Below are 14,020 nucleotides of genomic sequence, written 5' to 3' on the forward strand. Positions count from 1 at the left end.
GGCTGACATCATGCCCCTGTTCAGTGGAACCAGCCTTTGCACCCTATCACAATACAGGCAGACCCTGGGTTACATGGATCTGACTTACATCGGATCCCTACTTACAAACGGGGTGAGGCAACCCCACACTAGCTGCTTCCCCCCAGCAGACCAGGGAGACGCGGAGCGGCTTTTCTCAGCAGACACCTCAGCTTGAGAATAAATGACTGAGGGAAGTGAGGTGTGGGAGAATAAAACTGAGCTCTGGAGAAATGTTTGGCTAGAGTTTCCCCTACAATATGTACCAGTTCCGACTTACATACAAATTCAACTTAAGAACAAACCTACAGTCCCTATCTTGTACGTAACCCGGGGACTGCCTGTAGTTTGCTAAGCAATATTAGCAGCAGCTACCTATGGCATATGTAACCCAGGTGTTGTGTGTGTGAAACCCCTGGAAGGGCAGGTGCTATCTATCCAAACCCCTTCCCCTGCCAGCTGAAGCTCAACTCTGAGGCCCAGTCTCCACCTAAAAATGAAATTGACCTACCTACATTGCTCAGGTCTGTGGAAAATACTACACCCTGTGCAATGTAGTTAGGTTGGCCTAACTGCCCCCCCCCCCTGCCCACACACACACACCATTCCCCTCCCCCCCCCCCCTCCCCCCCCAGTGTAGATGCAGCTAGGTTAATGGAAAAATTCTTCCGTGGAGCTCTTGGACAGGAGATTGAATTACACTGATGGAAAAAAACAATTCCATCAACAAAGGAAGCTGCTATGCTATGACACAGCTCCAGCAAACTGTACCTGCAATACTATAGACATACCCACAATGTCATGATGTTTATCTGCTAGGTTTCTTTCTTTCTAGTTGTCTGTCTACTAATAGCCTCATAAGGATCTGTACTGCGCCTAATACAATGGGCTCTGATTTGGCCTCTGAATGTGTAGTAATGCAAAGATATGGAAGATATATGTTAGCTTTTGCTAAAATGTGAGTACCCCCATTGAAATGGCATAAGAAAAGACTTAATTGCATGACATAGGGTATGACGGACCAAGCTTGCAGTTGCTTTTAATTAATAATATCTCTTGTGAATTCTTAATTTTGTTTTTACCAGTTGTTCGAAGGTAATTCAGATGCCAGTGGGATAAAAGACAATCACATTGATCCGCCTATCATTGCAAGATATATTAGGGTCTATCCAACTGTCTCCTACAACAGGCCTACTCTTCGCATGGAGCTCCTGGGCTGTGAAATCGAAGGTAAGCAATAGCACTCATTGGTACTTGTTTCCCCTCTACCTCTTGACAAATAAGCTCAGGAGTTTGGTTTTTTTACGTGGAACAAGATTTTCAAAAACAGTGGTGTGATTTTCAGTGCTAAACGTGACACCCCTCAAAAGGGCCCAATTTTCAGACAGAGCTCTGCCAACACCCCCTGAAACCTGGCTTTCTCAAGTTGGGTATCCAAAAATCATAAGACACTTCTCAAATCCTTGTCCTTAATGAATGTAGGGAGAGCTGCAGCTTCCTCTGGGAGTGAGAGAAGAGTTGACTCTTCCTGTCTCAATCAGTTGTTAGCCTCTCTGTGGAAGGGAACAGCGAAGAGGCCAGTTAGTGCGATGACAGTTAGCTCATGTGAGCTCCTGGCCGGCAGGAATGGTTCCTTAAAACTCATTTCACACAGGCCATTGTCTGGGCATCTTTCAGTTGTGACTGCCCTCCCTAGGCTGAATCAAACCTGCAACTTGGAAACAAGAAGCTGTGGATCTCTTTCCACATCTCTGGACATCCAAGCCTTTGTTTATTTGAGTGGCAATATAGGAATATAGAGTAGGACGTTCAAAAGCACTCAGATTGGTCTAACTCTTGGTGCTTATGACAGTTTCACCCATAATGGGAAGATGCACTAATCTTGTGTTTCACAAATCTGCTGGACATAATTTTAATAATGACAGGGCAAAGAGAGCTCCACTCCTTGACTGCAGATATGCCTCCACAGTGCTTTACGAATTTAAACTAATGAATGCTCACAACAAGCCTGCATTACCCCCCCCCCCTTTTAAACATGCAGAAACTGAGGCACAAAGGAGGTTACACTGACTTAAGCAATGCCACACGGCAAGTTGGTGGCAGAATGGGACTACTACTCAGGTGTTCCTACCCTGTTCATTCCTCTAGTCTGCTGCTACTCAAGAGACAAAATGGCAACCTACTGCTATTCTCTTAACAGGTTGCTCTATGCCACTGGGAATGGAAAATGGGGAGATCAAGAATACTCAGATTACAGCTTCTTCCTATAAGCAATCCTGGTATAACTCATGGGTACCTTCCCTTGCACGTCTCAATCAGCAAGGGAGAGTGAATGCCTGGCAAGCAAAGGTAACAAACAAACCAAAAAGAAAAAAATGCAAAGTCAAAGTTGCTGTTGTTAGCAAATATGCCGCTGCTCTGGTGTGTGTCTGTGCTCGCTCTGTATTCCCCACCCATGCTGTGCACGCTAGTTTATTTTCATTTTTTCCTGTGAGAAGCCTGTGGGAGGTCTGTGACAAGCGCATCTACTTGAAGGAAAAGAGATTTTTTTATTTAAAAAAATAACGTTTTCTAATTTTATAACGTGAAGTGGGAAGCAACAAAACCACATATGGAGAGTGGAGGCAGTGGCGTGCTTAGCTTGATGGGCCTGATCCTGTAGCCCCTACTCATGGGAGCAGTCTCTTTGGGCTCGGTGGATGAGTACACACTGAATGTTGGTGTTGAGAGCCAAATTCACTGGGTGTAATTCTGTTGGCTTTATCGTTGATCAGCAGCACTGCCTAGTGCCAGGAGCATTAGAGTGAGATTCAGGAGGCTTGGGATCTATGGCCAGCTGTGTCACTGGCTTGCTGGGTGACCTTGAGCAAGTCAGGTCCATCTGTGCCTCAGTTTCCCTAGGAGGTGATGACACTTTATAAAGCGCTTTGAGGTCTACTGATGAGAAGTGCTTTGTGAAGAGCTACGCTCATTTGCCAGGGGTGTATTTGTATTGCTTTTCATTCTGTGTTGGTGATGGAAATGAATGCTGGACCGAGGGGTCAGTGTGTTATATCCGCTTAATCACTGCAGATGAGTGGTCAGCAGAAAATGCTGATAGTGCTGCCGTATGTTTAAGGTTCTGGGTGGGCAGATGCCTTCACACAACTTTAACTGTCATTAAGCAAAGTTTCTGGTTGTGCTAACGTAGGCACAAATACACATTTGCTTACACATGACTCTTTGTATTGATTGTAGTCAAACAACAACCAGCAGTGGCTGCAGATTGATCTCCTCAAAGCTAAGAAGATAACTGCTGTCGCAACCCAGGGTTGCAAGTCCATGACTACTGAACAGTTTGTGAAAACCTATGCCATCCTTTACAGTGATGAAGGCACAGAATGGGGCACTTATATGGATGACTCCACTTGTGTGGGAAAGGTACCTTTTTAAACCTAAGAAAATTCTGTCCCAGTCTCAATCTCAGAGCACTTTGTGTCCCTCCTTTGGGCCTTGGGAGGGATAACAATGTGAGAGGCAGCCCTGGAATGAGGGGCACAAAAAATTGTCCCTGCAGTTGACTTTAAAATGCTGGGGGAGTGATAGTTCTATTACAGATGACGAGAACTTCCCTTTCATGGCTGTTTATTTCTGATGTAACTAATTTTCAATGCTAAAAGGGAGGGAATGCTAAATTTTTGTGCAGTGCCATTGAACCTGGTATGAAATCAGTTGGCGTGCCTTTTAAAGAGGGTCATTTCAAAGGAATGCATAGAATATGTATGCTGAAGCTTCCACCAAAGGTCACTGCACACTATTTTTCGCTTTAATTTTTTAAGTGAATTTAGTGCTGGTGGCAGGTTCCAGATTGACAGAGCTGAGACCTCCCTACAACACAGCTGGTACAGCACTTAATTCTACAAGATGCCCCAAGTTGACCTGACAGACGTGCTTCAATCCCAACCTGCAGAGACCACATCTAGTGACTAGAGGGGAGATTTGTTAGTCCCCAGCCAACATAGGGAGCAGTTAGCACCAACTGTAGTGATAGTTTTTGTGAGAGACAGACAGAAATGGAGACCATGAAATCATTTCACACAGACCACAAAACAGACAAATTTTAGCTGTTCTCAATATGGACAGGATATGTACCAGTGTCCTAGATGAGGAAGACTGTATATACATTGCTTGCGTGAGCCAGTCCATCTCTCCCTCAACATAGTAACTCTGAAGCCTTTAGATATCCCCAAAATGCTGCTGCTTTTAATTTTTTTCCCCCCACTAATTCATTGTTTTCTATTTACTTTCAGGTGTTTGTGGGGAATGAGAACAGCAGTGGACAGGTCAAGCATTTCTTAAATCCACCCATATTTTCCAGGTTCATTCGCATAATTCCTAAAACCTGGAATCAAAACATTGCTCTTCGTGTTGAACTGTTTGGCTGTGATCTTTCCTAGGGGCTGGACACTTGAGTATACATGAACAAAGGATTGCCAGATCTGGGAGCCATGTGTTTTTCAGCAGTGCAGAACTGTATTTTAAAAAAAATCTTAGCTTTGGTTATATTTAGTCCTTCTGAAGTGCCTTTCTTCCAAGGATCTTAGTGGTTTGCCAACATCAACTAAGAGATTTCATTGGCAGATATTTCATTCATTCACAACAGCTGGGAGGGCACTTCCCAGAGTGGGTAGGTAGGCAAGTGTTTGCTTTGCTCAAGCATGGGTGCTAAAAATAGCAGTCTGACTGCAGCTACACGGGTGGCAGCTTAGGCACATGGGTGAAGAGATCAGGTGGGATTGTTCTCAGATGCCTAGCCTGTGCTGCTATGGTCACAATGCTATTTTTAGCGCACAAGCTCGAGCAGAGCTAGCACATGTCTGGCTACCTGCTCTGGGAAGCGCCAGTGTAGACCCACCCTTAAAAAGAAAACAACAAATAAAAAAACCCACAAAGAATGCAGCTGTGACATGCCTCTTTCCATGGCAATCTGTGCACCCAAATGCATTCCCTCCATTTCTCTACCACTGTCTTCTCCTTCCCCAATTCACTCACAATGGTCTGTTCTCCTTTTGTCCTGGTCCTCACCTAATTTTAGACTCTCTTTCCTGAGGGCAGGGACCTTAGGCATAATCCTGAGCTCAGATTTGCTCCCTTTGTAGCTCACTCACTGTGGAAAGCTATGAGATGTCCCTTCCTAGGCATTCCCCTTGGCTGTTGAAGAGAGAGAACCTGCTGGCAATAATACAGGGTTAGATAACAGGATGGTGAAGACACCTATATCTTGTCTATACTATACCATTTGCCAACATAATCACTGGGGAGGTTGCTATGATGCAAAAAACATATAGAATTTCCCAGGATGGATGCATTCAGAGACTATATTCACGGACCCTGAATATACTTTTTCAGCAGAGTTTTAGCTTAAGCTTTCAGTACTGTAGTAGCCTCCAGTCTTATCAGCAGAGGACCCCCTCTGTTCACATGGTTCCTCATAGCCTGGGCCAGAATATCATCAAGAACCCTGGACCTTGTTTTGGTCCATAACCTTCTAACGTATTGTCTGATGCTGCTTCCAGAGAATTAGAATTCTTATATAAAAACATGTACACGTTTACAAATAAAAATGTATAAAACCAGTTAAATGAAACTTTAAAACTTCTTTTCACATTTGATTCTGCTTTTTTAAAAATACATTTCATATGGTCACTGTTTTCCATTTGAAAGTACAGGAAGTCCCCGGGTTACGTACAAGATAGGGACTGTAGGTTTGTTCTTAAGTTGAATTTGTATGTAAGTCGGAACTAGTACATATTGTAGGGGAAACTCTAGCCTAACATTTCTCCAGAGCTCAGTTTTATTCTCCCACACCTCACTTCCCTCAGTCCTGCAGACCAGGGAGACGCGGAGCGGCTTTTCTTGCCGCGGAGGACGCAGGCAGCGGGACCACGGCGCGTCTCGATGGTCTGCTGGGGGGAAGCAGCTAGTGCGGGGTAGCCTCACCCCATTTGTAAGTAGGGATCCGATGTAAGTCGGATCCATGTAACCCGGGGACTGCCTGTACAGCGAAATTTCTGGCGCGAACAGCAAAATGTTAACACTTCTGATTTTCCATATTTTCAAAGGCAACTTTGACAATTTGGCAAAAACCATAATCAAATATGAATTTTTTGCATCACCAAAGGGCAGGAACAAAATTACCAAACTGTTAATATGAAAATTTTCAGGTGGAGTGCAGCGAAAATTTCCTAATTCAAGACCCTTTCATTTTGTGAGTTTTAATAATTGCATGATTGTTAAATGATCAGTTGTTAAAACATTTTATAATGGTCATGGTCAAGGGGCGGACTTCCCCCTCGATGATACACGTGTCTCTAATGACTCAGGCTGGCCCAGTCTGTAAACTGGCGTAACATCAGTGCCCCTCTACTGGGTTATTTTCAGCCCTGAGGCCTGGTCAAATGTTCCTGCTCTCCTACTGGGGTGATTACAGCCCTGAGGCCTGCTCAGAAGTCTCTTCCCCTCTACTGAGGTATTTACGGCTCTGCAGCTTAGTCACAAGTATGCTGCCCTCTCTCAGGGTGCAGACAGCAGCCTTCCGGCCCCATGCGCAGCTAAGCCACTCCCCAAAGTCTGGGGAGATTAGGGTTGCCAGGTGTCCAGTATTGGCCCAGACAGTCCGGTATTTTCGCCTCCTGTCCGGTAAAAAAAATCAGAAAATACCAGACACCTAAAATGTCCAGTGATTTTTTGTTTTTGTTTTCCCCTGCCAGGAGGCGAAAATATCGGACAACTGCCAACCCTACAACACACTAGGCAACTAGGCCTGGCTCCCGACACCCCCCGCCCTCGGACCTCCTCCTTACCTGGTTCCGCAGGGAAGCTGTGTTCTGGCTTGATCAAGAAAACAAAATCGCCACCTGCAAAAAGCCTAAAGACCAAGGGAAAGCAATGCCTACCCTGGGTCTTAGTGCTCAACTGCTCCCCTGTTCCTATCCCTATTCTGACTGTACACACTGAGGCTGTGTCTACACTGGCAAGGTGTTTCCGGAAAATCATCTGATTTTCCGGGAAAACTTGCCAGCTGTCTACACTGGCCACTTGAATTTCCGGAAAAGCACTGACGATCTAATATAAAATCATCAGTGCTTTTCCGGAAAAACTATGCTGCTCCCGTTCGGGCAAAAGTCTTTTTCCGAAAGACTTTTGCCCGAAAGGGCCAGTGTAGACAGCCAGGTAGTGTTTTCTGCAAAAAAGCCCCGATGGCGAAAATGGCGATCGGGGCTTTTTTGCGAAAAACCGTGTCTAGATTGGCCACGGACGCTTTTCCGCAAAAAGTGCTTTTGCGGAAAAGCATCCTGCCAATCTAGACACGCTTTTCCGAAAATGCTTTTAACGGAAAACTTTTCCGTTAAAAGCAGTTTCGGAAATTCATGCCAGTGTAGACATAACCTGAAAGTGCCATGATGTTTTAATGCTAACAACTTTGGTCTCCCCCTTTTTTTCCCTCCCTCAACAGATTTTTTTCCCCGGTGTTTTGTTTTGTTTTGTTTTGGGGGGTGGTGTCGGTATTTTTGGGTAAACTATCTGGCAACCCCAAGGGAGATGGATTGTGGAGGGTTGAGGAGGGAGGGAGACACAGGCCCTCCCACTCCACCGGGTCCCATCCCAGGGCCCTGGAGGCAGTGGCTTGGCGGGGTTTCCTATCGCTATGCGCTGGGCCCCCGGAGGACAATCCCCGCCCTGGGCCACTTCCTACCCCTCTGAGGTTGCTGCCCCGTTCTCGGGGTGTTACAATATATGATGGTTCCCTCTGGACTGTCTCCCTAGCTGGAGCGGCCGCAGCTGCTGAGGTGGCACCTGCATCAGGGGGTGTGCGGTTGCTGAGGCAGCGTCTGGAGTGGCTGCGGCTGCTGGAGGGGCGGGTTGTTAGGAGCTCTTGCCTGGGCTCCTTCCCCTCTTGTGGCCAGCCCAGACAGCCTCTCTCCGAGCTTTTATAGCTAGGGTTGCCAGGTGTCCAGTTTTGAACTGGACAGTCTGGTATTTGAGCTTTCTGTCCAAGAAATAAATTGAGAAAATATAAATGTCTGGTATTTGCTAATTAAGTGTTATTATTATCATGAGTATCAGTACATAGTTGTGTACTGCCTGGCTGGTAGATGCGCTCATGAGTGTGTCTACCAGCCAGGCAGTACACAACTACCCAGTAGAGTGGAGGAAGGCGGGGGTGGGATGGGGGCAATGGAATCCCCGGGGCCGGACTTTCCCATGCGCTCTGCTGGGACCGTGTGCAGGACTGGCAGCACCCCGGGATCTGCTTGCGCCCAGGCCAGCCCCGCATCTTGCTGGCCAGTTCCCCCCTGCTCTTCGCCCCCCAGCCAGCCCCGCTGCCCCCGACCTCCTCTTGGCCGATCCCCCCCACCATCCCATCCCTTCCCATCCCATTCTGAGATCTCATGTGTCCGGTATCTTTTTAAAACCCATCTGGTAACCCTATTTATAGCTGGGCAGCAATCTGAGCATAGCTGTCAGGGCTGCCAGGGCAGGACTGGTACGCTCCGCCACAGTCCTTAATAAAGTTGTATATTTAACCCAGCCCTGACTTCCCAGACAAAACCACTTTTGTTTAAATGAACAAAAGTCCTGGGGTATAGTTATGGTTCCTCTGCCATCAATGGCAAAAATTCTGACTTCGGTGGGGCCAGGATGTCACAGTGTGTCTCAAACCATTCCCAAATGTAGGTAGATTTTGCTGGCATGTCCTGAAGAAGAATCGATCTAAATTCATGTGGGAAATAGGAATAGTCAGTTCCAGAACTAAGGGGTCTTTCTCTTGCTGTCAGTAGCCTCTTTCCCTAGAAATCTGAAGGATGCACCCCTTCTGTTGTCTGTTGATACATCAGAGCCCCAATGTTACACTTTACAGAGCCCCAGGTGACCATGGCATGGATCATTGTGTAGCAAGGGCCACACTTTTCTTGCCAGGCACTGGTGTCATGGAGAAACACTTTTGGTCACATAGCTGTTACCTGAGTATCCTACCTGAGCAGCCTTAGATTTAAAAACATTGCTATATAAGGAACCTGTCTCCTGAACACAAGAACGGCCATACTTGGTCAGACCAAACATTCGTTCAGTATCCTGTCTTTCAACAGTGCAGAGGCAATGAACTGAACAGGTAATCAATAAATGATCTATCCCCTTTGCCCATTCCTAGCTTCTGGCAAACAGAGGCGAGGGGCACCATCCCTGCCCATCCTGGCTAATGATGGACCGATCCTCCAAGAAAATCTCTCTATTTTTTTGAACCCTTGTGTAATCTTGGCCTTCATAACATCCTCTAGTAAGGAGTTCCACAGGTTGAGTGTGTTGTGTGAAGAAATACTCCCTTTTGTTTTTCAAACCTGCTGCTATTAATCCCATGTAATACACCTCATACAATGCAACAAATGCCTCAGTAATAGCCATGTGGGTAGAACTAGACAATCACTTTGTCCTCAGATGAACTCACCCAGAACTATAATAAAAGACCCATACACCACATATCACCTGTGGCCGAACGCTTTTCAGGAAGTGATCATTCAGAGCTGATCTTTCAATATGTGTCCTCAAAGGAAAGTTGCACAACACCTTCAGATTTGGAACTTTGCTAGAGCCTAGGCTTAACAGAGACACTAGTGTTCTGGCTCACTGCAACAACTTGGGACACTCCCCATAGCCTACTATCCTTAATTCCCAACTTCAAACACTTTATACATAACCAGGGCTCGCTGAGCTGCGGCAAGCCCCGCTCGCCAGCTGCGTTGTCCGGATCTTCCGGGTTGTAATCTACTCGCCACAGGCGAGTAGATTACAAAGACTGTCGAGCCTTGTGCATCACAATCTAGCCCCCAAATGCTCACTTCTTTTTTCAAGTGACCATCTTGAAGTTTCTCTTTCTGGACACTTGACTGTAAAAATGACTGATGGTTGCTTAAATACCACTTTATACTGAAAACCTATTGACTTGCTATACTTACATGCCTTCAGCTTTCATCCAAAACACATCATATGATCCACTGTGTACAGCCAAGCCCTAAGATTTGTTCCGATCTCTGACAGAGACAAACACCTACAGGATCTCTGTTAAGCATTCTTAAAACTACAATATTCACCTAGAGAAGTGAAGAAACAGACTAACAAAACCAGGTGGATATCCAGAAGTCACCTACTACAGGACTGACCCAACAAAGAAAGCAACAGAAGGCCACTAGCTATTACTTACAGCCCCCAGCTAAACCTCTCCTACGTATCATCAAGGATCTATAACTTATCTTGGATGATGATCCCTCACTTGCAGACCTTGGGAGGCTGGCCAGTCCTTGTTTACGGACAGTCCACAACCTGAGGCAAATACCACCAACTTTACAACAGAAACACTAATCCAGAACCTATCCCTGCAGCAAACCCCGTGGCCAAATCTGTCTGCACATCTATACTACTGACACCATCACAGGATCTAAGGCAGGCATGTCCAAAGTCCGGCCCGCGGGCCAATTGCGGCCTGTGTTCCGGTTTAATATGGCCCCCCCCAGGTAATTTGGCAATATCTATCTTTTATGGCCCCCAACGAATCCATATGTATTGAGATGAATACATTGTAAAATCTCAGTTAATGTCAGTTGGTCTAAATCAGTTATAAACATATTTAGACACAACATGTATACTTGGTGTTAAGTTCCTGTTCATATTTTTTGAACTTAAAAGTTGACAGACAACCAATAATATGTAATGTACTTTACAATGTTCCTGACATATATTTCAGCTTCCTGGATTTTTTTTTCATCTGGCCTTCAGATATGAAAGGCAGAGTGATTTAACACCTGTTTAGATTTGTCATCCATGTGATGAAATGAAAAGTATGCCATTTGCAATAAACTTTGCATAAAATAGTTCATTTGCTTTTAATTTTAATGGTTCAAAGAATGTCAGGCAAAATGGCTGGCCCTCACGCATGTTCACTTCATCAAATCTGGCCCTCTTTGAAAAAAGTTTGGACACCCCTGATCTAAACACACCAGCTATGTCATCAAAGGCTCATTCATGTGTACATCTACTAATGTGATCTATACCACCATGTGCCAACAATGCCCCTCTGCCATGTACTCAAATAATCTGGTCTGTTTCTACACAAAAGAATAAATGGACACAAATCAGACATTAAGAATGGCAACATCCAAAAGCCAGTGGGGGAGCACTTTAACTTCCCTATATAGGAAGTAGACACACAGTTCTGGACTTGCAAATTGCCATTCTCAGACTGAAAACCTTCAACAACAGACTGCACAGAGAAACTGCTGAGCTGGAATTCATATGCAAATTTGACACCCTGAACCAAAATTCAAATAAACACATGGAGTGGTTCCCTCCTTACAATAGGTAATTTCCCATTCAGGTATGCTCACCTTCTCATCACTGTTGGAGATGAGCCACATCCACTCTGATTTAATTAGCATTGTTGTCACAATCCCATCTCTGTATCTTTTTTTTCTATCTTTCTTTTTCTCTTCAGCATCTGAGGAAGTGAGTCATAGCTCATGAAAGCTTCTGCTCTAATACCCTAATAAATGTATTGGTCTTTAAAATGCCACCAGACTCCTTGTTGTTTTTCCTCCAATATGTTGTCCTTTCTGCTTAACAATCTGTTCCAACTTGTATTTAGCTCAGACCCTCTGCTCCTTGCCTCAACCTGACAAGGAGCTTATTTCCACCCTGGGCCATCCTTATCGTTCCCAATGCCCTATTCAGTCCAAATACGGTCCAAAAACCAGCAGAAGTTAGTTTGGTAAGAGCTAGAACCTCACCCACATTGTTTTTCTGTTTATACTGTAGTATGTTTCACTTTTCAGCTGAGTTTTGTTGTATACTGGTTTAAAGGATTCTTTAAACACAGAAATGCTCTTTCCATTGACAGTGTATATAGGGATAGTTCAAGAGAACTTTTTTGCACCTGTGCAATTTTTGTAAACCCTTGTTCTAAACAACAGACCTAAACTCCTTAACAGGATGCCCTTTTAATGTGCGTCTAAGTGAACCCAGAAGCAGTTCATGAACCAGGCAAGATGTAAGCTACAAAGATGTTCTTGTTGTCCCTCTGGCAAAGTTGTGGTTTCATGTGTTACTCAAGTCTGATGCTAACAACATCCATTAGTTGTCAGGCAAGAAATACTGCTTAACCCTAGACCAGACTCATGCTGGATGAGCTGATGTGATTTTTGCTTTCCAATATGCCTGCAGCAATTTCTGACACTGTGTTTTTAAAACCATGTGAGTTCTGAAAAAGCTCAGCCAAGCTCTGGGCTGACTTAGTTCAACAACTCACGCGGCAAACACTTGAGATGAAATTCACCCTTCTGTGCAGGGTCAGAAGAAGGCCCTCTGGAACATTGAAGCCCTGTGTCAAGGTGCTGGTGAAGTAACATTGGAAAGTTTTGGCAACCCCTGAACTGGAGAGGGGTGTGTTTTTCTCTGTGCAGATACATACCTCAACACAGAAATGAACTGCAGAGGAAGCCATGGGCTCCACATCTATGTGGATCCACTTGTGAGGGCCTGGGATAATAGCAAGTGGAAGAGGGCAATGCTGTATTCAGCAGGCTTCAGGTTGATTTTTGCCTCTTAAGTCTTCACTTCACCCAATTATTTGCACTACAGGCAGTCCCCGGGTTACGTACAAGATAGGGACTGTAGGTTTGTTCTTAAGTTGAATCTGTATGTAAGTCGGAACTGGCGTCCAGATTCAGCCGCTGCTGAAACTGATCAGTTTCAACAGCGGCTGAATCTGGACGCCAGTTCTGACTTACATACAGATTCAACTTAAGAACCCCAGGCATCCCCAAGTCAGCTGCTGCTGAAACTGATCAGCGGCTGATTCCAGGAAGCCCGGGGCAGGGGCTTCCTGTAGTCAGCCACTGGTCATTTTCAGCAGCTGCTGACTTGGGGACACCTGGGGCAGAGCAGCTGGGGTGCTGCTGGGTTGGTCCAGTGGCGCCCCGAGCGGTGCTACGGGACCAACCGGCAGCGCCCCAGCTGCTGTACCACAGGCGTCCGGAGCAAAGCCACGGAGCACGGGGGCAGTGGGACAGCCCAGACGCGCCGTGGCTATCCTGCTGCCCTCGGGCTCCGCGGCTTTGCTCTGCTCTGCTCTGCTCCCCCTTTCCCTGGTCTGCAGACCAGGGGGAGGGGGAGCAGAGCAGAGCAGAGCAGAGTGGCGGAACACGCGGTCAGCTGACAGCCCAGATGCGTCTGGGCTGTCAGCTGGCCGCGTGTTCCGCCGCTTTGCTTCCTCTCCCTGGTCTGCTGGAGACCAGGGAGAGGAAGGGCCCCGTTCGTAACTGCGGATCCGACATAAGTCGGATCCACGTAACTCGGGGACTGCCTGTATATATCAAAGGGAATTTCACATTTAACAAGACAATGTAGTCAGTGCTTGGTCCTGTCAGGAGGGTAGGTGTCTAGACTTGATGACCTCTTGTGGTCTCTTCCAGTTCTAGTATTCTATAATTCTAAGAAAATTCAAGGATCTGACTATGCTTTCAAATATATGCACTGAACTCCTCATGGTGTGAACTACATAGGTGCAACTTGAGATTAGAACTGAGCCCTATACTCTTAGGCTGTGTCTAGAGGGATAAGGGATCTTTTGGAAAAGGCTTTATTTTCCGAAAGATCCGTGTCTAGACTGGCGCTTTTTTCCGGCAAAGCTCCGAGCTGGAAAAAAGCGGTAGCCATTTTTATGCTAATGAAGCGGGGGAGATTTAAATCCCCACTTCATTTGCAATTGCGATATGTCTAATTTGCATCCCTTTTATGAAAAAGGGATGCAGTCTAGACACAGCCTTAAAGGTTATTGCCAGGATCTTTATACTTGGAAATTGAATATCCTTGGATTTCCACCTGTACTTAAGATCTTGTCTTCAAAAATCGTATTCATTTATACATGGAAATTTTCCTCCCATTTTCATGTTGAACTAGGTGAGGTACCCTG

General features: G+C 45.7%; 1 protein-coding gene across 1 annotated transcript in view; it reads left to right on the top strand.

Moving 5' to 3' along the window:
- F5 (coagulation factor V) overlaps positions 1-5,644 on the top strand; it is a 57,236-nt gene extending 51,592 nt beyond the window's left edge. Inside the window, exons 22-25 of the mRNA XM_006112215.4 lie at positions 1,104-1,248; positions 2,219-2,367; positions 3,256-3,438; positions 4,308-5,644. Of these exons, the coding sequence (XP_006112277.3) occupies positions 1,104-1,248; positions 2,219-2,367; positions 3,256-3,438; positions 4,308-4,454 (624 nt within the window). The 3' untranslated portion in view covers positions 4,455-5,644. The remainder of the gene's footprint in view (positions 1-1,103; positions 1,249-2,218; positions 2,368-3,255; positions 3,439-4,307) is intronic.
- Positions 5,645-14,020: the final 8,376 nt, after the last annotated feature.

This window comes from Pelodiscus sinensis, chromosome 1 (assembly GCF_052426305.1).
Source record: "Pelodiscus sinensis isolate ZL-2025 chromosome 1, ASM5242630v1, whole genome shotgun sequence".
In the NCBI taxonomy this organism is placed as follows: domain Eukaryota; kingdom Metazoa; phylum Chordata; order Testudines; family Trionychidae; genus Pelodiscus; species Pelodiscus sinensis.